Source organism: Muscardinus avellanarius (genome assembly GCF_963383645.1).
Source record: "Muscardinus avellanarius genome assembly, chromosome: 10".
NCBI lineage: Eukaryota > Metazoa > Chordata > Mammalia > Rodentia > Gliridae > Muscardinus > Muscardinus avellanarius.
This window is the reverse complement of record NC_137796.1, coordinates 12790016-12816138: the sequence shown is the minus strand read 5'-3', so window position 1 is coordinate 12816138 and position 26123 is coordinate 12790016. Positions and strand designations below refer to the sequence as shown.

Below are 26123 nucleotides of genomic sequence, written 5' to 3'. Positions count from 1 at the left end.
GTGCGATGGCTGCTTGTCCTCCCCTCCCTCCAGGGCCTCATGGAGAGGGAGAGGGCCAAGGCCTCACTGGGCCAGGGGGTTTGTGAAGGCCACACAGACACCGAGCTTAGGACCTTCCTGTGTCCAGATGGAGCAGAGGCCAAGCCTCAGCCACTGTCAACCAAGAGGTACAGCCCTGTCCCCAGGCACTGCCTCACTTGCCCAAGTCCTGCGTCCTTTGGGAGCAGATTCAAAGACATAGGTGGGGAGGGGAGGAAGGGTGAAGGGCGAGGCAGCTGTAGCTCCAGGTGTCACCTCCGGCCCAGGATCAAAGCATGGGCATCAGGTGGAGGCCTCGCTCCCCAGAAGCTGCAGGCTCAGGCCCTGAGTGTCCACTTCCACCAGGTGGATGCTGTAGTTGTCGAGGCCCTGGATAAGACAGAAGGTGTTTAGAGGCCTCTGGGCCGCTCTCAGGCCTGGAGGCTGGACGGAGGCAGCAGGGCCATGGGGACTTGCAGATGTGGCCCCGAGTGGGTTGATAGGCCCCAGTGAGGTCTCTCACTCCCACCACTTGCCAGCCCTGACACCGTGTGTACCTCAATCTTGGCCAGCACAGCTTCCAGAACCTCCTTTTGCCGAGGCTTCTTGGTCAGCAGATAGAGAAAGCCCCCACCACCTGCCCCTGCCAGGCTCTGGCCGTACACATGGGGGGCCAGGACATCCATCATTCGCCGCACAGCCAGAGGCTCACATCCTGGAGCCATGAGCTTCTTCTGCTCCCAGTATGAGGTGAGGTACTGGCCCAGAAGAGGCAGGCTTCCTGCAGTCGGGGCAGAGAGGAGTGGTGTGCCTGGGCTGCACTCCCTCAGGAGTGAAGTGTGAGGAGGTGCCATGCCAGTGTCAGGGTTAAGCTAGGATCCCACCAGCTGGAAGCGGGAGTGATAAAGCCCGCCCCTAGGCTGCGGACTAATGTGTGTGAACAGCTGATGCGCGCGCACACAGCAGTCAGCGTTCCGTTCCATTTAGAAAGCGGTGTGGCCACACTCCTGGAGGCCTGCGCAGCTCTGACCTCCCTACAGCGCAGGTGCAGGCAGAGCCTCTTCCCGCATCTGCTTCCTATTAGGTGGGGCTGGTGGGTCTTTCCCATGAGCCAAGTTTTGTCCTGAGATGTGTCTCTCATCTAAATGTGAGACCCTGGAGAGGACAAACAGGCTGTTTCTCTTCCCAGAGGCCTAATATCTGGGGCCTGTGCTGGCCCTGAGGCCCAAGCAGCAAAGCGCCACTCCCGATGCCCCAGCCTCCCTGACAAGCTCCTCACCCTGGCGGAAGGCTTCAGCGCAGTCCTGGGTCTGCTGCACCAGCCTGTGCGCATTCTGCACCACAGCAGGCCGCCGGGCATACCAGCTCCTTAGCACGTCCTGTGGGGAGGGGGAGAGGTACCCTGAGGACATGGGCCAAGCTGCGCCATCTGCCTCCCTCCTGGCTCCAGGCCAGCTCACCTGCAACAAATTCCGTGCCAAGCGGGTCTTGCCGGTGTACACCAGCAGCAGGTGGTCACTGAGCTTCTGGACAAAGCCGTCCGGCACACTGACCTCTTCCACCTCCACCTTCAGTGGCAGCTGGGCCCGGGAGCGCCCCACCTTGATGCCAGGCATTAGGCCACCCACCTGGTCCTGCCAGCCACCTCCTGTGAGCCCAGGCCCCTGTCACTATTTGAGCCTATCTGACCCAACTCTACTTGCCAGCCTGGCTCCTGGACCTGAACCCCGGCTGCGGCCCGCATGGGAAGCCAGCTTACTCCAGCTCCAGCTGGGACAGGTGAGCTATGTAGCTTCCACCCCAGACCTGGGAGCAGGCTAGTCCCCGCAAGGGAGACAGGGCTCAGGCCAGAGCCAGGACTGGAATTCACAAAGCCAGGGCTTTACTGCAGAACCAATAAGTAACGGGAAATGGGTAAACCACATCAAAGCAGGACTGTATACGCCTCCGCAGAGAAGGCATGGCAGCTCCCTGCAGCCTAATAGTCCCTGCATCCTGTCTTCTCAGTGTTTATGTTAGAAATAACCTATCAGCATCTCTCTTTTTTCTCTTAACCCAAAAGAGCTATATCCTTCAGCAATTTAGGGAGATTCTCAGCAACCTACTGAGACTGTTTCAAAATAAAAAAAATAAGCTAGGTATGGTGGTGCATACCTGTACTCCCAGTACTTGTGAGGCTGAGACAGGAGAATGACAGGTTTGAGGACAGCCTCAGCAACTCAGTGAAACCCTGTTTAAAAACAAAAAAAAGGGGGCCAGGTGTGTGTAAGGTTGGGGCAGGGCCGGGAGCTAGGAGGTGGAGCCCTGCGATTCCGGGGACCAGGCCTCCCGCCCCGGAAGAAGAGGAGCAGAGTTCAGAGAGGACCCGGAGAGGGAGGGAGGCATTCTCCCGCCCGCCACTGGTCCCCGCGGCCACGCGGGGGCTGGAGGCCGATCCCCCACGAATAAAGATATCCGTAAGACTTATTATGGATCTCGGCGTGTCTCTATGCTACTGGGGACACACACGCTCATACAATCTTATAGTGTGGTGGTGCACTTTGTAATCCCAGCATTTGGGAGGCTGAGACAGGAGGATCATGGTTGGAGGACAGCCTCAGCTACTTAGTGAGGCCCCTTGCAACTTAGTGACACCCTGTTTCAAAGTAAAGAACAAAAAATAGGGCTGAGAGTGTAGCTCGGAGGTAGAATGCCCCTGGGTTCCCCAGTACCGCAAAAAAAATTTTTAAAAATATCTAGGCATGGTGGCACATGCTTGTAATCCCAGCATTTGAGAGGCTGAGACAGAAGGATCAGGGTTGGCAGACAGGCTCAGCTACTATTTAGTGAGGCCCTTTGCAACTCAATGAAACCCTGTTTCAAAATAAAGAATAAAAAATCTGGCCGGGCGTGGTGGCGCACACTTGTAATCCCAGCATTTGGAAAGCTGAGACCAGAGGATCGCGCTTCATGGACAGCTGCAGCTACTTAGGCCCTCCACAATTTAGTGAGACCCTGTTTCAAAATAAAGAATAAAAAAAATAGGGCAGGGGGTGTGGCTCGGAGGTTGAATGTGTCTGGGTTCCATCCCCAGATCCACAAAAAAAAAAAAAAAAAAAAAAAAAAAGAAGAAAAAATTGGGCTAGGGGTGTAGCTCAAAGCTAGAATGCCACTGGGTCCCATCCACAGGAACACACACACACACACACACACACACCACACACACACACACACACACACACACACATACACACACAGCTGGCAGTATACCTCAGAAGCAGAATGGCCCTGGGTTCAATCCCCAGTACCACAAAAATAATACATAAATAAAAGTGCCAGGCAGGGTGGTGCAAACTTGTAATCCAGTACTTGGGTGGCTGAGACAAGAAGATTGTAGGTTCAATGCCAAACTTAGCAACTTAGTGAGACCCTGTTTCAAAAAATAAGTTGGGCATGGTGGTGCACGCTTGTAACCCCAGTACCTGGGAGGCTGAGCCAGGAGGATCACAGGTTCAAGACCAGCCTCAGCAACTTAGCGAGACACTATTTCAAAATTAAAAAAAAAATGGTCGAGGGTGTAGCTTGGAGGTAGACTGTCCCAGAGTTCAACCCCCAGTACCACAATAAATAAATAAAGCAAATGTCAGTAGACATTTGGAACCTTACAGTCAAAACACAGCTATAGGATCCAACTTGAAATGTCAAAAGGACTGCATCCCTCAGTCCTCTTGACATGATACTCTCGAGTGGTCACTGACTAATGTCCCTCTTCCTTACGTCCTATGACTTTTGAGGGCAAGGGCCCTGTGTTCCCTCATCTTATCCCCAGGACTCAACACAAAGTGGATTCTCAATAAATGGCTGTCAGCTGGCCAATCAGAACTTGAATGGCACACCTCAAGAGGAAGCTGGGAAGTTCTCCCTGTCTAACCGTTTTGCTAATGGCTACCTATTATGGGATGCCGGTCATTTAAATGAGAGCAAGAGGCTGGGCTGCAGTGGGACGGGAGAAGACACCACAATAGAGACCTTACAGAGATGAGGCTGTTGCACAGAAGCCACTGGGATCTGGATGCAGACAGTGCTCTGGCTGCTCCACACTACAGGGATTCCAAGCTGCCTCGGTGGCCAGGAGGAGAGCTTGGCACCAGGAGCATCCCATTAGATCATGGCCCTGGCTGCCCTCACTGCCCCATCATGTGGCTGGAGAGCCATGTGTACAGATGACCAGAGCCCAAGGGAGAGGCGAGTTGCCAGAGGGCAGCGACGCCTGTCGTCCACTCCAAGCCCAGCTCTGCCCCCGCAGGCCTGAAGGACAGCCTGAAGGGGACAGAGCCACCAAAAACAGCACCTGGTGCCAGAAAGTGCCCAACACACACGAAAGGGACAGCAGATTCTGGCACTCAGTAGGTGCTCACATCAGCACCTTCAAGGTAGAACACTTCAAATTTAAAACCACCAAAAACGGTCAGAGTAATAAGGCGGAAACTAGTTTTAGGAACAGCACAGTTAACGAGGCTGCCGACAGATCCAAGGGGTCCCCAGGTCCTTGGGACAGTGCCAGAGCCCACCCCGAGCTGGGCTGCCTCATACCTGTGGTAAGGACCTGCTCCAGGTGCAGCACCGAATGGATCAGGGACTCCGTGCTGACCACCCGGCCTGCAGCCCGCTGCAAAGCGGCCAGGGCGGCGCCTGCCAGGATGCTGCTGGTGCCTACAGGCATGGACAGGGCCCAGGCATGAGCTGCCCTGCCCAGCCCAGGCCTGCCCCAGACTGGGGAGCTGTGACAGAGTAAGTGGGCAGCAGGGACCAGGACCGACTCACCAAGGCCAGAGCCGTGGGGCAGCTCAGACCATGTGTGCAGCTCAAAGCCACCCCCGAAGGCGTGCAGCAGCTGTTCGTGCAGTGGGTGCTCGGAGCGGATGTGCACGACACCCGCACAGATTAAGGCTGCTTTCAGCAGGGCCCCTACAAAGGGACAGGCACAAAGAAAGGAACTGGGTTTCCTGGGATACCGATCAGAAGCCCACTGCCCCCTGCAACTTCCCACCTCTGGATAGGGCTCGTCCGGATATGGCGCATCACCTCGCAGCAGCACAGGCCCATCCTCAAAACAAGGGCCCCTGGTTCCCAAACACCGGCAAAGGTGCCATCTTTCTCCTGTGCCTATATGCGCCTCTGGAGGCACTGGGTGACCTCCAGCCCTTTCCTTTGAGGCCCAACTTTCCTGGCTACCCTTGAAGCCCAATCCCAGAGACCTGCAGTCTTCCATGGAGAGACTCCAAGTTCTGCCCCCATCCCAGCTGGCTGTATGTGCCCCCACCTTCAGATCCTGGGGCACCCTGACCTGGCGCGTGGGGCTGGCAGTAATCTCGCAGGTCATCCAGGCTCCGGCACACTATCTTCATGGCCATCTGATCCTGCTGAGGCCCCACGGCCAGCCGCAGCTCAGGTTCTGGGATGCGCCGCGCCCTGGCCCCGATGGGCCTGCGGCCATCTACTCGCACAGCCAGGCCCAGCACCGCCCCACCATGCTCGTAGGCAATGGGTGGCGTGTCGCTCCAGCCCCCTATGGCAGTTTGAGGAGCTGGTCACGGGGCCTGTCGGCCTGGCCCAGGGTGGTTACCCTCACCCCAGCCCCTGCAAGAGGCTCACCAGAGAAGTCCACACGGGCTGGGCACTCGGCCACCACCCACTGCCCGGGCGCTGGCAGCTCTGTCGGCTCCGTGGTGACGAAGTGCTGGGCTGTCATCACAGCCTGGCGGATCAGGATCTGCGCGGCACCCTCATAGTGGCGGGCAGCTCGCACCAGCAAGGCTGGCCTGCCAGGAGGGAAGGGAGAGGCCACTGGAGAGCCCGGCTTGAGAGACCTGCCCACCCTGGCAACGCAAAGGGCCTCATCTCTCTCGGGACGTCCACCATCGGGGGCTGCTTCCCCAGGTGGCCAGAGGCTGCTCCAAGGGGTCTGCCTTCCGCTAGCACCCACCTACTCAGCCACTTGCTCCTCTCCTGGGCGAGGGCCTCCACACCCACCGCCAGGTCTCCGTGCTCCAGGTGTGAGAAGGGCTGCATCCACTCTGGGTTGGCACCTGGCCCGCTCCGTAAGCCGCCCTGGCCCTCTGCCATGCAGCCCAGCACATCCGCCACACAGGCCAGGGCCCGGGCTGCCACGCCAGGGTCTCCAGCTCCAGCTGTGACTGAGGGGCCAAGAGTTAGGGGTGGCAGCAGAGGACCCCCAAAGACTACCCAACAGCCTTGGACCCTCACCTCTGCCTACGAATGGACCCGCTTCCTGCCCAGCACACTCTCATGCTGCTGGCCCCACTCAGGATGCCCGTGGGGGAAGAGCTAAGGCTCAGGGTCAAACCACCTGGATCCAAGTCAGTCTCTCCAACAACTAGCTGGGTGGCTGTCGGTGGGTCACTTAAACGAGGACAACACCCCATAGCCTCAGTATTCTGCCGAACCACTAATGAGGTGCTACCTCTGAAGCTGAGGCTCTGCCCCCAGCACCCAGACCATGTGACTGGGGCCCCAGGCAGAGCTGCCGACATCCCCTCCGGTAGGCCCTGCGAGCCACACCCCAGCACCCAGGACAGAACGTGCAGGTTTACCAGTGCTTTGCGGACCCCAAGGCTCAGCAGCCAGGCCACAAGCTCTGACCAAACTCCCCAGTGCCGGGCATGAAGCCCAAGCAATGCGTGTTTCTCCACTGGAGGGCCACGTGGCTTCCAGTCCACTCAGCTGAAGGCTGAGGGCGGGGCAGGGCCTGGCTGACTCCCCGACTCTAAGGCGCAGCACACTCACCCCGGTCCAGCATGGCCAGCAGGGGCCCAGGACAGCCCTCGTGGACAGCGGCCCGGATCAGCGGGCACAGGCTGAGGTCCTGCCGGGTCTCCAGCACCTGCTGCGCCTTCCACAGGGCCTGGCGGAAGAATAGGTCCCGGCGGGAGGCCAGAGTGGCCGCCTGGTTCAGGTGTGGCTGCAGCTGCTCCCACGACAGGCGCCAGGAGGCGCGCCATGCCCTCAGGGCCTCACCCCCAGCCTCCTGGGGGTGCAGCATCCACAGCATGTCCCCGGGCCCCACTGCCCTCGAGGGATGGAGAACAGGAAAGAGGCAGGCACTGAGAAGGCAACGCTCTGCGGGGGGCGTGTCGGGGTCCCACAGGTCCCAGTCTCTGAAACAGGGAGAGGCACATGAGCCGGAGGGAAGCCAAACCTACCTTCTCTCCAAACACTGACCCGTGTCCATTCACAGGGACAGCACACGCTCCTCTAAGGCAGCAAGAGCCTGTGGGTGAGCGAGGCCCGGCTGCCTGGCCATTTTCCCCAGGCCTCTGAACAAAAACCCCAAACTCTGAGCACAGCCAGGGATCTAGAGTCGTCTAGGGGGAGGATGTGGTGGCATGCACCTATCATCTCAGTCACTCAGAGGCTAAAGCGGAGGACTGCAAGTTTGAGGTCAGCCTCCGCAATTTAGTGAGACCCTGTCTCAAAATAAAGCCGGGCGTGGTGGCTCACGCTTATAATCTTTGTGCTTGGGAGGCAGAGACAGGAGGATCACGCAGATTCGAAGCCAGCTGCGCTGGCTTAAGAGACCCTGTTTCCAAATTGAAAGTATAAAAACAGTTCTGGGAGTGTAGCCCGGAGGTAGAAAGGTTTCCAGGAACCCCAATACCACCAAAATACATACATACATACATACATACATACATACATACATACATTTTAGTACTGGGGATTGAATCCAGGGGCATTCTACCTCTGAGACACACCCCCAGTCCTATTTCTTATTCTTTATTTTGAAACAGTGTCTCACTAAGTTGTGGAGGGCCTCACTAAGTAGCTGAGGCTAGCCACCAACCAAAGCATGATTTTCCAGTCTCAGCCTCCCAAGTACTAGGATTACAAAAATATTTTTAAATTGGGCATGGTGGCACATGTTTCTAATCCTAGCATTCAGAAGGCTGAGACTGGACAATTGTGGTTCAAGGACAGCCTCAGCTACTTAGCAAGGCCCTTTGCCACTCAGTGATACCCTGTTTCAAAACTAAAAACAAGCATCGTAGCGCACGCTTGTAATCCCAGTATTTAGGAGGCTGAGACAGGAGGATCATGCAGGTTCGAAGACAGCCTCAGCAACTTAGTGAGACCCTGTTTCCAAACAAAACATAATACCTGGGGTCTGGGAGTATAGCCTGGAGGTAGAAGGCCCCTAGGTTCCATCCCCAGTACAACAACAACAACAACAAGAACAACAACAATAATAACAGGGCTGGGAGTGTAGCTCTAAGGCAGAATACCCCCCAACTCAGGTTCGATACCCAGTACAACAAAAAGGGGGGGAGGGGCTGACATGTAGCTCAGTGGGAAAGTGCCCTTGGGTTCAATAGGAAGGGGGGTAGAAGGGAGGGACCCAGCTCCTCCAACCTACCCAGGCCAGGTGAATGGTAAGGGGCAGGAGCTGATCTGGGGCAGGGATAAGCCCCAAAGAAGAGGCCACCCTGGCTGCCTAGATGCCCAGAAGCCCACTGAGGCATCCACCTTACCGAACACCTGTCTTCTTGAAGAATTCACCCCAGGACATGTTGAGATACGTGCCTGGCCCCTGTCTCTGGCAGGAGAGGAGAAGGCAGTCAGGGCTGTGGGGGCCTGGGAAGGGGTCAGGGAGGGCGGGGACTGGAGGCCAGACAGGGACACACACTGAGCGAGTTGTGCACAGCCTCAGCACTCCTGCGCAGAGACCTGGGATTTGGAGCCAATTCAGGGTTTTGAGCCTCCATAACTGGCTCCAGGTCCCAAAGGAGGCACCTCGGGTCCTAGAGCCTAAGTCTCTAGCCTATAAAATGGGAATAAAAATCTTCACCCGCCGGGCGTGGTGGCGCACACTTGTAATCCCAGCATTCGGGAGGCTGAGACCAGAGGATCGCGGTTCGCAGACAGCCTCAGCTACTTAGTAAGGCCCTCCACAACTCAGTGAGACCCGGTTTCAAAATAAAGAATGAAAACTAGGGCTGGGGGTATAGCTTGGAGGTCGAATGTCCCTGGGTTCCATCCCAGACCCACAAAAAAAAAAAAAAAAAAAAAATCTTCACCAAACCCAGCTCACAGAGCAGATAAGAGGAGAGGGAGAAGGCCTGACCACTCTCCTGGCCACACCCACAGCAGCCAGTCCCTCAGGCCAGTGCTCAGAGGGCCCTGCGGTGGGGGAGGGCCAGACCCTAGTGGGTCCCCAAGCCTGAAGAAGGGGTGATTGGATGTAAGACCTACTTCCCAGCTGTCCAGGCGGCCAATGAGGGTGAAGGCCCGGCCCAGCGAGCCGGGGAGCCACACATGGTGTCCCTGCAGGACGAGGTCACGCAGCTCCAGGCCATGCAGGGCCTTGGACTCAGCTGTGTCCAGGCCACTCACGAAGCAGCCGGCGCCGATGTGAATGGGGCCCTGGCAGGGAGGAGGAGAGGCGTCCTGGCTGGGCAGGCGCACAGCCCTTACCCACGCAGGACGCGGGCCACCCTCCTGCCCTCCCTCTCCCCGTGCTCTCAGCCTCACCCGCAGGTGGCAGTGCTGCAGGGCACTCCCAGGCCCCAGGTGGACAGGGCCTTCCAGCAGGCAGCTGATCACAGAGCTCCCGGCTGTCAGGAGCGCGGGCTCCTGTGAAGCCAGGGAAGGTCACGAGGGCGGAGGGCAGGGCGCTGCCCCCCACCTCCTCCTGACTGAGCATGTGGTGTGAACATCAAGGCCCGCTGCTCCCCAGACACTCTGGCCGGCCAGATCCTGTCTGAACCTGCCCTGGCCCCAGCCTGAGGCCCATTCCCATCCCACCTACCCAGCCCCCCAAGGCCCCTCTGTACTCTCTGTGCCAGGCCCATCACAGGTGCCTGTCCCCCCACGCCGACTCTGAAGAATGGGCTTCCTTAGCCTATCGGGCAGGCCTCGGGTAAGTGACTTGGCCACTTAGCCGTCCTGCGGTCCTGGATAAGTTACTCAGGCTCTCAGAGCCTCCAGTGCCTCACGTATAAAACGGAGATAAGAGCACCAACACCCATGGGTGATCTGCCCCAAGCCTGGGCGAGTCCTTTCCCTAGAGCCCAACAGGCACCGCTGAGGGATAGGCAGGTCTCACCTCCACCTGGGAGTGGACGATCTGGGCCCTGGGGACCCCAGGCAGCGTGAGGCTGCTCAGGAACTCACTGGCTGAGGAAGTCAAGTAGCTGTAGCTGCCGTCAGGGACGTATGCTGTAAAGACACAAGCGCTGACCCCAGCCTTGTGCCTGTTGCAGCTCTGACGCGAGACGCCCCCCAGTCCAGCATGTGTGTCCTCCTCAGACACCAGTGAGACAGTCATGGCCAACAGCCTGTTGGCCGGATGGGAAGCTGGTTCTGCAAGAACCCCAAGCCCTCAACAAGTGGACAGACTGGAACTGGAGCACAAGAAGGATTAGAGGATGATGGGAAAGGTGGACATCTGCATGGGAGGGCCCTGGATGGGGATGTATTGTCCAGGCCATGGGTGGGCTGCCTGGTCCAGGATGCAAGGGACAGCCTCGTTCTAGGGGTCCTCACTCTGAGTCTCCCCACCCCACAGAGCCAACAGCCAGTACTCACCCATGGTGAGGACTTGACTGCGAAGCTCCCTCCACAGCTGGGCCCGGGCACTCTGCTGATAACCTGCGGCGTGCATATTACCTTGCCCCATCTCCGGGGGCCACCCAGCCAGGAAGTCCTCCCTGCTCACATTCCGAGCCATGCAGAGCATGATGTCGAAAAACAGGGACAGCTGGGGTGAAGGTAAGATGCACGCTGTTGGAGGGGCAGGAGCAGGGCCCGCAATCCCAAGGCTGAGCCGAGACAGGCCCATACACAGAGGTACTGAGCCACGGTGGCGGAGGAGCCGGCCTGAGGTCAACACAGAACCGCGCCCCCAGCCAAGGACCCCGAGTGTCCCTCCCCCAGTCACCTTGACAGGCTGGGCTCCAGAGTCCAAACCCATATAAGTGCAGGCATCCAGGGGTGAGCTCACGTGGGTGGCCAGGAGGTGCTCGGCAGTCTCCACAGAGAAGAAGACGAGCCCAGAGACCTGGAGGGGCCCCGTGAAGGTCAGGTGGCAGGGCCTTGGGGCCAGGCTCGGGCATGCATTGGGAGGGCACGTGGGCATGGCAGATGGGCCCAGGGAGGCCAGGTGCCATGCCAGGCAGGGACCTCAGGCCTCTGAGCCACCCAGCACCAGGCTTCAGGCACACTTGGGGCACCAAGGCACCTTCTGAGACTCCTCAACTCTCAGGCCTCCTCCCCACCTCCTCTATAGCTCCTATCCTAATCCTCCGTTCTGGAAGCATCCTCTGAATCTGCTTCTGAACCTTTCTTTTTTATTTTCTTATTTTTTTCTTTTCCTTTTTTTTTTTTTTTTTTTTTTTTTTTTTTTTTTTAATGTGGGCCTGGGGATGGAAGCCAGGGGCATTCAACCTCCGAGCTATACCCCACCCTATTTTTTATTCTTTATTTTATTTTATTTTTTATTTTTTGGTGGTACTAGGGGTGGAACCCAGAGGCTTTCTACCTCCGGGCTATACTCCCAGACCTATTTTATATTTTATTTGGAAACAGGGTCTCACTAAGTAGCCGAGGCTGGCTTCAAAACTGTGCGATCCTCCTGTCTCAGCCTTCCAAGCGCAGGGATTACAAGCGTACACCACCACACCTGGCTTTATTCTTTATTTTGAAACAGGGTCTCACTAAGTTGTGGAGGGCCTCACTAAGTAGCTGAAGCTGTCCGTGAACTGCAATCCTCTGGTCTTAGCCTCCCGAATGCTGGGATTACAAGTGTGCGTCACCACACCCAGCTTTTTTTTTTTTTTTTTTTTTTTTTGTGGTACTAGGGATTAAAACCAGGGGCATAGCCGGGCGTGGTGGCGCACACTTGTAATCCCCGCGCTTGGGAGGCAGAGACAGGAGGATTGCGCAGGTTCGAAGCCAGCCGCGCGCGCTGGCTTAGGAAACCCTGTTTCCAAATAAAAATGTAAAAATAGGTCTGGGAGTGTAGCCCGGAGGTAGAAGGGCTTCCAGGAACCCCAGTACCACCAAAAAAAATAAATAAATAAAATAAATAAATAAAACCAGGGGCATTCTACCTCCACACTACACCCCTAAAACCCTTCTTTTTTCCTTTTTTTTGTTTTTGTTTTGGAAACAGGATCTCTCTAGGTTGGTGAGATTTTTGCTACATTGCTGAGGCTGGTCTCCAACCTGGGATCCTCCTGTCCCAGCCTCCCAGGCACTGGGATTTTAGGCGTGCACTACCACACCTGGCGGAGCCTCCTCTCAACCGCATCTCCTGACTAGTCACATTTCAGCTCTAGGCTTTCTGGTTCAGGACAATACCCTGAATTCCAGGGATAGCCCTTCCTTGGATTCTGGCTGCAGTTGCTCTCCTGAATGCCAGGGCTGGACCTTCCTCAGATTCTGGTTCTACCCTTCCCTGGGATCTTCTAGAAGGAATGGGGCTCTTTCCCAGGAAGGAAGGCAAATTTACCCTCTCCTGTCCCAAAAGGTCCCCGAAAGACCCCCAGCCCCAGCCCAGCCGCCCGGCCGCCATACCAGTGGCACATTCCCATCAGGCCTGACACACCGCTGTATCTCTGCCTCGGTGCCCCGGTAGTAAATATCCAAGACGCAGCCCTAGGTGGGGAAGGAAGAGTGTTGGAAAAGGGAGCAGGAGAGGATGCAGAAAGCAGGCAGAGCCATAGGTGCCAGCCCGCGTTCGCCAAGCACAAGAAGGATGCACATCGGGCAGGGACCACCGCACTCGAGGCGGGAGAACACTGAGACCACCGCCCACAGACAGCCAGAGGCAGGACCAAGTCATCTTCACAGCCCCCAAGCCAAGCGCAGAGCCTGGCAGGAGGCCAGTGTGGAATTCATTTGTGGCAAAGCAAGCGGGCACCGGGACCACTACCATGGAGGAGGCCCCTTGGGCTCAGGACCGTGCTGGAAAACTCAGGAGGAGAGGTCGCCCACGCGTGAGCCAGGAAGGCGCCCGAGGCTCCGCTGCCCCAGGGGCATTACCTGGGGGTCAGTGAGGTAGACACCGTGACTCAGAGCATAAGCTGGGCTTCCAGGAAAGGCGATCACTCTGGCTCCCTGGAAACCATCCCAGCTGATCCCTGCGGGCAGCACAGTCAGGAGGCTGCCAGGATCCCCAAGGCATGGCGCCCCCAGCCACAACAAAGCAAGAGCCCAGAGTTGGGGTATCAAGCTCCTCTAAAAGGGAAGTATGGCTTCCGAAGCCAAATGGACATTCCTCTGGGGGAATGACAACTCTCTCCCAGAGACCTTCCACAAAGGGTTCTGTCCATAGACATGCGGGCTGGGAGCCGGCGGGAAAGGCCTGCCGCCTGGTCTGGGCTGCATCTGCATTCTCCATACCCTAAGCTTCCTTCCTTCCTTCCTTTTTTTTTTTTTTTTTTTTTTTTTCCTTCTTTTGCGATGTTGGGGATGGAACCAGGGGCATTCTACCTCCAAGCTCCACCCCCAGCCCTATTTTTTATTCTTTATTTGGAAACAGGGTCTCACTAAGTTGCAGAGTACCTAAGTAGCTAAGTTGCCGAGACCGCCTGCTGCCTCGGCATCTATGTGTTGAGACCCCACTCCACATAGCCAATCGGCAACAAGCCCCGAGAAGGAGGTGTCGTCTCTGGCCAAAGTACCCCCCACTTTTAGATACCCTTCATGACTATTATTTTCTTGATAATGATTCCTTTTAACTCTCTACACGAATTGCTCCAGTGATGTGAGATCAGGACTATGAAAGAAATTGAGTCCGTGGAAATAAATTCTCTAATAATTTGTCTAAACGCCCTTGGCTTTGCTCAATAGTAATGAAAAAACTGGCCAGAACTCAGATGCTGTGATAAGCATTCCAGCTGCAGCAATCACAAATGGTCTCCGACCCTCATTCCTATCACTAATTTAGGTTAAGCCATTAACTCCGGTAACCGGTAGCTCAGTTTAAGGTAACTCTGTTTACCCTTGAGATCCTGCCTAGAGACAGAGAATATAAAACTTTGTGTGTGACTTCAAAGCAATTTAGTTGATGAACAACTTAGTTGCCCAAATACAATAGAGCCGAAGGAAAAAGATTGTTGACTTTTACGCCCAGTATGAGCATTCCCCGAGACAGAGAGACTGGCCGCATGGTTAGAAATGAATATGACAAAATAAAGGACAGATGTTCTAAATATATATGTATGAAGGAAAGGAAATACCCTAAGAGTAAGAAAAGCATTTTTGCATGAAGAAGAGCTTATCATAAGAACGTCCCAACTGGGAAAGAAAGGAATTAGAAAGTTAGAAGCAGGTTGCAGAGGGTTTGTGACAGGGAAATGGATTATTAAAGATGAATAGGTTTTTAATAGGCTTGTTGTCTAAAGAAGAGTGTTCAGCAGTTAAGGAAATACATCTGACAACTAAATCCAAGAACTTCATGGTGTTGTTTGTGGTGTTTTATTTGCCATGCTGTGTTGTGAGTTTTTGTAAGCTTTCAGACTTCAGAAGGCAAGGCGGATGAGATCTTAGAGACGCCCATCGCATCTCCCTGGACCGCCATATCTCCCCATGCTTGTCATATGGATATAGATGGAAACTTCAAAAAAGAAAGCAAAAGAAGATTCCATGAGAAGGAGTATTCTCCAAGCCCTGGGCCTTGGGCGTGCCTGTATTTCCTCTGGAAGTTACCCTTTGGACCTGCTCTGCTGCAATATCGGAAGAAAGATCCGGAGTTAATCTCCTAAATGCTAGACTAGTCATTTACTTTGTTTGCATGTAATTCACTATTGTTTTGCTGTGATTACACCCCTTTTCTTTTTTCTCCTATTATTAATCTCACTGGTGAAGGGTATAAATTTTTCTGGGTTCCTGCAATAAATTGTCATTGGCTCAAGAAGCCTTTGTCCATATCAGATTCTTTCTAGAGAGCGCCGTCACTAGGAACTCTTAGCTCCTAGAAGGGAAAGAATCGCTGCAGAGAAGAGGCTGCAGTACTTCACTCTCATCCTTCCCCATCTTTGCTGAGATTCTCGACCGCGAGTGGACTCGCGCCCCAATTAGACTGAGCTGGTCTGCGACACTAAGTAGCTGAGGCTGGCTGCGAACCACGATCCTCCTGTCTCAGCCTCCTGAATGCTAGGATTACAAGTGTGCACCACCACGCTTAGCTCCTAAACTTCCTTTCTGAATAGGGCAGTGGGGCAGGCCCGGAGCCAGGGTGACCAAAAGGGAGAAGCCTGCTGCAGCTGTGGCAGGGGAAGCTGGTCTCAGGCCATTTCAGACTCACCGGGCTTGGGAGGGACAGAGAGCAGCATGTCGGTGCTGCAGACCCACACGCCTGGGGGACAGCCTGGGCCCAGCTGCAGGGGGTGGATGAGCAGAGAGACAGTGAGCACAGCTGGGCAGCCCGGCCCAGCCCTTCCCCTACTCCCCCACAGGCATGATAGCCTGCTTCACATGCTCCGGGGCATCTGGTCCAGGGATATGCTGCTAGAGGACCAGGGACCTCTCAAGACTCATGGTCTCGATGCTAACCTCTCCTCCCACCCCACCCAGGGCCACCCCTCCCCAAGGTGACCAAGCCCCAAGGAGGCTCTAACTAACTAGGTACCTGGAAAACCATTCTTCCTGGGTTTCCCTATCTGAGCTGGCACGGTGTGGCAGAAGCGGCTCTGCCTAGGTGAGGCCCCTCAAGCCACCGCCTGCTTACCCGGTGGGTCATGATGTCCAGTAAGCAGTCCAGGTTGCAGACCAAGGCCTCCACCGGGGCCTGGGGGTGCTCCACAGGGAGGCAGGTGAAGGCCCGGCCACAGTCATCGAAGGGGAAGTCTCGGCCCTAGGTGGGAGCAGGGATTGGTGAGGGAGCCCTGGGGATGGAGAAACTGGCACACCTCATCAGCTATGCGAGGGTGGCAGACTTTGAGTAGAACACGCGTAGAAAGTGTTATCTTGGGAGCTGGGCGTGGTGTGCACTCTTGTAATCCCTACATTTGGGAGGCTGATACAGGAAGATCTTGGTTCGTGGACAACCTCAGATACTTAGTGAGGGGCCCTTTGCAATTCAGTGAGACCTTGTTTCCAAATAAAGAATAATAGGGCTAGGGTGTAGCTTGGAGGTAGAATGCCCCTGGGGTCCATCCCCAGTACCTCAAAAAAAGAGTGTTATGTTGGGAACTTCCCTTATAATTTTTTAAATTAACATAATCACTAAAAAAAAGTTAGAAAACACAAATATGAGCTGGATGCGGAGGCACAGGCCTGTAAACTCAGTATCTGGGAGGCTCAAACAAGAGGATTGCAGATTTGAGGCCAGCACACAACAGGTCCTGTTTCAAAATAAAAAATAAAAAAATAAGCTGGGCGTGGTGGCGCACGCTTGTAATCCCCGCGCTTGGGAGGCAGAGACAGGAGGATCGCGCAGGTTCAAAGCCAGCCGCACGCACTGGCTTAGGAGACCCTGTTTCCAAATAAAAATGTAAAAATAGGTCTGGGAGTGTAGCCCGGAAGTAGAAGGGCTTCCAGGAACCCCAGCAGTACCACCAAAAAAATAAAATAAAATAATAGGGCCAGGGGTACAGCTCAGAGGTAGAATGCCTCTGAGAATCAGGGTTCCGACGCTCTGCATGGCCCATGCCCCGATTCCACTCACCATGTGCAGAATGAGGATCCAGGCTGAATGCAGGACAGCAGACGTGACTACCTGTCAGGAGCGGGAGAGCCCTGTTGTCAGATCCTCGGGCAGAGGGCACCTGGAGGTTGGCACCTTCCAACCAAGGAAGGGTCTCAACATGAATCCACCCAGACACCCAATGGACAAAAGGCAAGTTCAAGACCACTGGCCATTGACAGGCAAGGGGCAGCTCCGGCTGCTCCTGGGTCAGGGAGCCCAGCGCCCTGCCCTCTACCTGGGCCACTTCCCCCTCTTGGTTTGGAGGAGAGGCTAAAGGCGATGACTTGAGGTTGCCTAGCTGACTCAGGGGTGTGGATTCCATGGCAACCACAGTTCCCACCCCATGCCCAAAGCATGCCTGTGCCGAGGTGCTGGCTCTGCAGGCAAAATGAGGGAATAAAGTAGCTGGGGGGTGTGCATCACAGGGGCCAACTCACACGTCCTGCCTGCGAGGGAAACCACATCTCAGTTTCTGTGAAAGGTGCCATGTGGGCATAAGAGACCAGGGTAGCAAGATCTCACACACGCACGTGTGTGTGTGTATGTGTGTGTGTCTGTTGTACTGAGGATGGAACCCAGGGGCTTTCAACCTCCAAGCTACCCCACCCCTGGCCGATTTTATGTTTCTGTTTAGAAGCAGGGTCTCACTAGGTGGCTGAGAGCCTCACTAATCTCCGGGGCTGGCTTCGGACTTACAATGCTCCTGTCCCAGCCTCTCAGGTACTGGGATTACAGGACTACACAACCACACCTGGTTTAAGACCTATGAATTTTTTTTCCCGGTACTGGGGATGGAACCAAGGGGCATTGCACCTCCAAGCTACACACCCAACCCTATTTTTTTGTGTCTTTATTTTTTGAAACAGGGTCTCACTGAGTCATGAACGGCTTCGCTAAGTTGCTGAGGCTGTCCATGAATCGCGATCTTCCAATCTCCATCTCCCGGATGCTGGGATTACAAACCAGGCGTGGAGGCGCAAACTTGTAATCTCAGTACTTGAAAGGTTGCAGATTTGTTGACAGCCTCAGCTACTTAGTGAGACCCTCTGCAACTTAGGGAGACCCTGTTTCAAAATAAAGAGTTAAAAATAGGGCTGGGGGTATAGCTTTGAGTTAGAATGCCCCTGGGTTCCATCCCCAATACACATACACACAAAAAGTCAGAAAACCTTACATTAAGATACTGGCTCGCAGTCGGGTGTGGTAGCGCATACTTGTAATCCCAGCATTCAGGAAGCTGAGGCTGGAGGATTGCGGTTCGTGGACAGCCTCACCTACTTAGTGAGGCCCTCTGCAACTGAGTGAGACCCTGTTTCAAAATAAAGAAAAAAATATAGGGCAGGGAGTGTAGCTCGGAGATCAAATGCCCCTGGGTTCCATCCCCAGACCTGCAAAAAAAAAAAAAAAAAAAAGATACTGGCTTGCCAGGTGTGGTGACGCACACTTGTAATCCCAGCATTTGGGAGGCTGAGATTGGAGGATCGCGGCTTGCGGTCAGCCTCAGCTACTTAGTGAGACCCTCTTGCAAGTCTGTGAGACCCAATTTCAAAATAAAGAATAAAAAATAGGCTGGGGGTGTAGCTCAGAGGTAGAATGCCCCTGGTTTCCATCCCCAGTACCAAAAAAAAAGATACTGGCTTCAACTTCCTAAATACATGACTAAAGCTGGGCCTGCCTTCTCCCCTTGCCTGGATGGCATGGAGGAGATAGGGTACCCAACATACAGATTCCAAAGCACGAGCCAAACGCTAAATTGGCCAGGGCGATGGAGCCAGAAGAGCTGGGGACCTTGGAAACTATCTGCCCTCACAGGGACGCGCAGGGGGGGGCGGCAGCGCGGGGGCACTCACAGTAAAGCCAGCGCGGGCACTCAGGTGTTCGGCAGCCACCAGCAGCGCGTTGAGGGTGGCTCCTCCGCTGCCCACACGTGTCTCGGGGTCCTCTAAGGCCAGCAACAGCGTCCCCGCGGGGATCTGCTCCCGCTTCTGCCGCACCTCCAGCTCTGTGGTCAGAATGTGTGCTGAGCCCTGCCCCCTGGCCTCCCTGCCCGTCCACGGCAAGCCCACGAATAGTCATCATCATCATCATCATCATCATCATCATCATTATTATTATTATTATTTATTTATTTATTTTGGTACTGTGATGGAACCCAGGGGCATTCTACCTCGGAGCTACACCCCCTGCCCTATTTTTTATTCTTTACTTTGAAACAGGGTCTCACTAACTTGCAGAGGGCCTCACTAAGTAGCTGAGGCTGACCACGAACCTGTGATCCTCCGGTCTCAGCCTCCCAAGTACTGGGATTACAAGCGTGCACCACCAGGCCCGGCTTTAGTAGTCATTATTTGATTTCTTTGACTTAGCTTTTTGTAGGGTAGCTTAGGAGATCCTTATCCAGCTCCCTGAGGGAAGTACTGTTACTCCCGTTTTGCAAATGGGAAAATTAAGCAGTGAAGAGCCGGCTGGGTATGAATGAGGGCACGAGAGACTCGGGAGGAGTGGAGCCTGGTTTCCACCCAGGTCCGCCCGCTCCCGGGGGCGGGGGCCGGCAAGGGAAGGGGTTATGAAGGTCTAGGTTACAGGCAAGGCAGGGCGGGGCGTCACCTACCTCTCTGAAAGGCCTGGACGCTGTCCTTGTACTGACACGTCAGGATGATGACTGTCCAGTCAACTCCCTTTGGCTGAGCCATTTTGACCAAACTGGAGGGACTTCCTGAGGCTGCAATGTATGAGTGTGTATGAATATAAATTGGAATTAGGAGCAGAGCGTGGTGGCGCACGCTTGTAATCCCCACACTTGGGAGGCTGAGACAGGAGGATCGCGCAGGTTTGAAGCCAGCCTCAGCTACTTAGTGAGGCTCTTGGCAACTTAGTGAGACCCTGTTTCAAAATAAAATATAAAATACGTCTGGGGGTATAGCCTAAAGGTAGAAAAGCCCCTGGGTTCCACCCCCAGTACCATAAAAACAAACAAACAAATAAATAAATAAATTGAAATTAGGAATGGAACCCAGAGGCACTGAACTATACCCCCAACCATGTATGTGTGTGTTAAGTCCAGGAGCAATCTACCTCTGAGTCACACACCCAGCCTTATTTTACTTTTTATTTTGAAACAGGGTCTAAGTTAGCCAGGCGTGGTGGTGCATGCTTGTAATCCCAGCATTTGGGAAGCTGAGACAGAAGGATTGTGTGAGGCCCTTTGCAATGAAGTGAGACCCAGTTTTATTTTATTTTATTTTTTTATTTTTTTGTGGGTCTGGGAATGAAGCCGGGAGCATTCGACCTACGAGTTATACCCCTGCCCTGTTTTTTATTCTTTATTTTGAAACGGCATCTCACTAAGTTACAGAGTGCCTTACTAAGTAGCTGAGGCTGTCTGTGAACCATGATCCTCCAGTCTCAGCCTCCCAAATGCTGGGATGAGAGCCTCACTCAGTAGCTAAGGCTGGCTTCGAATCTGTGCGATCCTCCTGTCTCTGCCTCCCAAGCGCTGGGATTACAAGCATGCACCACCACGCCCAGCAAGACCCTGTTTTAAAAATAAAGAATAAAAAATAGGGCTGGGAGTGTAGCTTGGAGGTAGAATGTCCTTGGGTTCCATCCACAGTACCACAATAAAAAAATAAAAGAAAGAAAAATACAACAGGGTCTGAGCTGCTGAGGGCCTTGCTATGCTGCTGAAGCTGGTCTTAAACCTTTTACCCTTCCTGTATCAGCCTCAGAGTACTGGGATTACAGACACCTCCAGTCCTTTTTATTTATTTATTTATTCATTTATTTATTTATTTATTTATTTATTATTTATTCATTTATTTATTTCAGTACTGGGGATGGAACCCAGGGGCATTCTACCTCTCAGCTACCAGCTACACCCCCAACCCTATTTTGCAAAGGGTCTAAGTAGCTGAGGCTGTCTGCGAACCGAACCGTGATTCTCCTTTCTCATCCTCCAGAATGCTGGGATTACAAGAATGCACGACCGCGCTGGGCTAGTTTTTATATTTTTTGAAACAAGGTTTCATTGAGTTGCGAGGGGACTGCTAAGTAGCTGAAGCTGTCAGGAAACCCCAATCATCTGGTCTTCACCTCCCAAATGCTGGGATTACAAATGTGTGTCACCATGCCCAGCCCCTATTAATTAATTTATTTATTTATTTATTTATTTATTTATTTATTTATTTTGTGGTACTGGGAATGGAACCCAGGGGCCTTCTACCTCCAAGCTATACTCCCAGACCTATTTTTATGTTTTATTTGGAAACAGGGTCTCACTAGATTGCTGATAGCCTCACTAAGTAGCTGAAGTTTGAACCTGTGCAATCCTCCTGTCTCAGCCTCTCAAGTACTGAGGTTACAAGCATGAGCCACCACATCTGGCTCCGGCTCCTTTTTATTTTTTATTTTGAAATAGGGTCTCACTAAATTGCTGAGGCTGGCCTCAAACCTGCAATCCTCCTGCCTTGCCTCCCAAATTTTGGGATCACAAGAATACATCACTGTGCTTGGCTGTGAATAAAATTCTTATAAACCCTTAGGTACAGGTTTGTGTGAACACCAGACTCCATTCCTCTAGGTGGACACGGGGACCGGAGTTGCTAAAATGTGGGTATGAAGCCAGGCGTGATGGCGCACGCTTGTAATCCCAGCACTTGGGAGGCTGAGACAGGAGGAGTGCAGGTTCATGGCCAGCCTCAGCTACTTAGTGAGGCCCTCTGCAACTTAGGGAGACCCTGTTTCAAAGTAAAGTAGGGGAATTAAGGTGTGGTGGCATGCGCCTATAATCCCAGCATTCAGGAGGCTGAGACAAGAGGATTGTGGTTCGAGGACAGCCTCAGCTACTACTTAGTGAGGCCCTTTGCAACTCAGTGAGACCCTGTTTCAAAATAAAGAATAAAAAATGGGGCTGAGGGTGTCGCTTGGAGGTAGAGTGCTTCTGGGTTCCATCCCCAGTACCGCCAAATAAATAAATAAATAAGACGGAGAGGAGCCTCTGTCTTCCCAGGCCATGTGCACAGGAGTCGATAGGCGTCCCTAGCATTTGTCTCTGCAGGACTCTGCTGCTGTCCCCTGAAGCAGCCCTCTTCCCACCAGCTCCTCCAGTCAAAGCAAGCCATAAGCTGCTCTCCAAGGTGTGCCCCGAGCATGCATCCAGCGAGCAGCCCAGGCCCAGTCATCAGCCACAGGACTCGGAGGCCTCAGCAGCAGTCTCTTCTTGGGCCAGACCTAGCTGCCACCAAGCCTGTGGTTATGGCCCACAGGTAACCAGTACTAGACTCCTCCCGCCAGCTCTCAGGAAAAGCCTCCATCAGTAACAGAAATGCCTGTGTTCCCTGCTCAGCCCGGAAGGGAAATCCAGGGAGAGAGTGTGGTCTAGAGAAGGTGGCCAAGCACCTGAGGGCAAAAGCATCTCCCCAGCGGCACCCGGCAGCCCAGGGAAGGCCTGGTGAGGGACTACAGTGCAGCCTGGAAGGGCCTACCTTGTCTACACAGAGGCTATGCTTCCCAGTAACTGCTCCCAACCGAGGACAGAGGGCAGCTCCATTCCTGCAACCTTCCAGATTGCTCTGACAGACAACTGGGTCTCCAGGACCCCCAGCTAGAACTGCCTTAGAACTGCACCGCACTGCAAGACTTCCAGCTCATCCCCCTCCGGGGGAACCGCGATCCTTCGGTCTCAGCCTCCCAAATGCTGGGATTACGAGCGTGCGCCACCACGCCTGGCTTACTTTTTTAAATTTTGAAACAGGAGCCCGGCGTGGTGGCGCACGCTTATAATCCCAGTACTTTGAAGGCTGAGACAGGAGGATCTGGTTTGCGGCCAGCCTCAGCTACTTACTTAGTGAGGCCCTCTGCAACTTAGTGAGACCTTGTTTCAAAATAAAGAATAAAAAATAGGGCTGCAGGTGTACCTCAGATGTAGAATGCCGCTGTGTTCCATCCCCAGTACCACACACACAAAAAAAATTTTTTGGAAACAGGGTCTCCCTAAATTGACTAGAGTCTCACTACCTACTGAGGCTGTCCTCAAACCTGTGATCCTTTTCAGTCTCAGCCTCCCAAATACTATGATTACAAGTGTTCACCACCACGCCCGGCCTGCCCATTTCAATAGAACTTCATCTGAGACCACGGTGAAGTATTTCTTAAAAGTCCTCAGCAGCCGGGAGTGGCGGCACACGCTTGTAATCCCAGCGCTTGGGAGGCTGAAACAGGAGGATCGCACAGGTTCGAAGCCAGCCTCAGCTACTTAGTGAGGCTCTCAGCAACTTAGTGAGACCCTGTTTCCAAATAAAATATAATATAGGTCTGGGAGTATAGCCCAGAAGTAGAAAGCCTCTGGGCTCCACCCCCAGTACCACCAAAAAAAAAAAAAAAAAAATTCTCAGCAACCAGCTGAAGATAGGATGGGGGAGCCAAGGACAGGATAATATAATGAGGTGACCTCATATATATATGCCTTGTGAAGAGAGGAGGCCAGGCAAGGACTTTGCACATTCTGTCACAACGTGAAAGAAAATAACAGGCTCAAGGAGGAGTCTAATTTGCTGTCTCTAGCAAAACAGGCAGAAAGAAACTGATTGGAGCCCAGCATGGTTGCCCATGCCTGTAATCCCAGGCATTTATAGGAGGCCAAGACAGGAGGACCACAGGCCAGCCTCAGCAACTTAGCAAAACCCTCAGCAATTTAATGAGGTACTATTTCAAAATAAAAAATAAAATAGAAAGTCAGGCATGGTGTCACATGCTTGTAATCCCAGCATTTGGGAGGCTGAGACAGGAGGATCACAGTTTGCAAACAGCCTCAGCTACTACTTAGTGAGAGGTCCTTTGCAACTCAGTGAGAACCTGTTTCAAAATAAATAATACGGCTGGGGGTGTAGCTCAGAGACCCTGTTTCAAAATAATGAATAAATAATAGGGCTGGGGGGTGTAGCTCAGAGGTAGAATGTCCCTGGGTTCCATCCCCAGTACCTCAAAAATAAATAAATAAATAAATAAATAAATGCCAGGCACAGTGGTGGAGGCTTGTAATCCCAGTACTTGGGGGGCTGAGACAGGAGGATCACAGGTTCTCAGCCAGCCTCAGCAACTTGGTGAGACTCTATTTAAAAAAAAAAATAAATAAGACTGAAGGTGTAACTCCGAGGTAGAATGCCCCTGGGCTCAATCCCCAGTCCCAATAAATAAATACACACACACACACACACACATACACACACACACAGAGGATTGGAGTATAACTCAGGTAGACTGCCTCTGGGTTAATCCCCATTACTGCGGGGGGGGGGAGTTGATTTGGAATACAATTATGTAAATTAAACAAACACCATGGCATTGAGATTCTTGCATAATGATGAATCCATATGGGGTAAACGGAGGCAGGAGTGATCTCAAAGCAAAACCGGAGCAACACTGGAATCCAGCGCCCACCTGCCTCAGGGGCGAGGGGCGTGTCCCTCCGTGCCTCAGGTATCCATAGGACCCCAGCACCTGCCGGGTCCCCAAGACTCCCGCTGAAAGATCCTGGCCCAGGAGGAGCCGGACAACAGAAGCCCCCCAGCTGCAGGTGAGCGCGGAGGGGCTGGACACGCCTCCCTACGCAGTCTGGGGCGTGCGGCCGATCGGGAGCCAGCTGGGGACACCCGGAGCCGCAGGGGCCCGCGCGCACCACGTACCTGCGGCCGGCGCGCTCGCGGAGCTGGCGCTTACACGCGGGGCCGCGCAGCGCCTCGCGGCGCACTCTGGGAAATGGTGTTCCCACGCCCGGGACGCTGCCCGAACCTTGGCGCGTGCCTGCGGATGCTCAGAGCCAGGACTACAACTCCCAGGGGCCAGCGCGCCTTAAACACACAGGCCGGTTGTCTGTCTCCGGGTGGCAGGTCTGGGTGTGTTGGGATTTGGGGTTTTAATGTTGTTGTTTTTAACTCCTGTGAATGGAAGCTGAGATCACCGCTTTTCTTGGGAGAAAAAGCCATTCGAAAGAAAAAAAATCGTAGCTCTTTTTTTTTGGGGGGGTGAGGTACTTGGATTGAACACAGGAGTATTCTACCCCTGAGCTACACCCCCAGCCCTTCTTACTTTTTATTTTGAAACAGGGCCTCGCTGAGTTGCTGAGGCTGGTCTGGAACCTGCGATTCTCTGGTCTCAGCTTCCGAAGTACTGGAATTACAGGCGTGCGCCTCCCGGCCCAGCTTACAGCTCTTGCTGTAGTGGAAGCAGCTACCCGCTGGACTGGCAATTAGCAGGGTTTTCCCTGGTTTCAGCACATGGGTTCTTCCGGGGAGAAACTTTCTAGTTCTGCAGTGAGAAGAGAATCTGCCAGCTTTTGCAAAAGTTGTGAATAGCAACATTGTTTGTCATAGCTGAAAATTGGAAACACCCCGGTGTCACTCTGTAGGATCCTGGAAAAGAAACTAGGCGCAGGCAATCCTTGCAAATGGCATGCTTTGCGGCAGTTAGCTAGAACAGTAGGGAACGATGTCCAAGACATCTTGTTAAGGGGAAAGGAGCAAATTGTCGGACATTTGTTTCCCCAATCCCGTGGAAAGCAATGTGTGTGGGCATAGTATGCTTAAATTCAGGAACTTAGCGGAAGGGAAGGCATCCTGGAGCAGAGTCAGACAGGTGGGAATGAGCACCTGCATTGTTTGAATTTTTCTTACAGGAATACACTTTCCAAATCTTCATAAGTAGCCTGCGGTTCAGTGGTAGTGAAATGGGGGTTTCTTGCGAGAAAACCCCGGCGAGTTCTTGTCTACGGAGAGCGAAGAATGACACCCACAGACCTCAGGAAGGGGAGAAAAAGGTTTATTGGAAGCAGCAGGGAATGGGGCAACGGTGGCTGAACACCCCCAAAGGGGCTGGAACTCTGGGTCCAGCAGCTGCCTTCAGGACAATACTTGAGAGTAGCCCAAGCCGAATTGCCTTCAGGTGCAGGCTGCTTTCTTCCAGAGTCCACGCGATCTGCCATCCGCGATCTGCCATCCGGGGTCCAGTAGCTGCCTTCAGGGTCACTACCCGAGTGTCGCCCGAGCCAAGTGCCCATCAGTTGTCCAGCAGAGGCCTTCAGGTCACTACTCGAGAGTCGCCCGAGCCACATGCCCTCAGATGCACTCTGCCTTCTCTCAGGGCCAACAGGGGGGGGGGAGGGAGGGAGGGAGGGAGAGAGGGAAAGGGGGAGGGGGAGGGGAGGGGGAGGGGAGGGGGAGGGGGAGAGGGAGGGGGAGAGGGAGAGGGAGAGGGAGAGGGAGAGGGAGAGGGAGAGGGAGAGAGAGAGAGATAGAAGTCCCCGCTTTTGCCATCGGACTGGCTGATGCCTGACCGCTTGCAAGTCCGTTTGTGGTTAGGGTGACTTTGAGATTCCAAGGAGAATTTGCATAGGATATTTGCAAGTCCTTTGAAGGGTTTC

General features: G+C 53.8%; 1 protein-coding gene across 1 annotated transcript; it reads right to left on the bottom strand.

The window, feature by feature from the left end:
• Positions 1 to 321: 321 nt before the first annotated feature.
• FCSK (fucose kinase) lies at positions 322 to 19419 on the bottom strand (the record flags this gene model as incomplete). The annotated part of the gene is made up of 23 exons (XM_080702334.1): positions 19320 to 19419; positions 18559 to 18710; positions 16688 to 16738; positions 15749 to 15874; positions 15326 to 15398; positions 13060 to 13157; positions 12592 to 12672; positions 10955 to 11074; positions 10603 to 10774; positions 10121 to 10233; positions 9547 to 9648; positions 9268 to 9438; positions 8547 to 8611; positions 6805 to 7175; positions 5984 to 6194; positions 5653 to 5819; positions 5345 to 5566; positions 4822 to 4965; positions 4591 to 4710; positions 1479 to 1666; positions 1298 to 1397; positions 576 to 799; positions 322 to 408 (listed from the first exon to the last, which is right to left on the bottom strand). Exons 1-23 carry the CDS (start codon positions 19399 to 19401, stop codon positions 322 to 324), a joined length of 3240 nt encoding a protein of 1079 aa, XP_080558460.1. The 5' UTR covers positions 19402 to 19419.
• Between the last annotated feature and the right edge of the window lie 6704 nt (positions 19420 to 26123).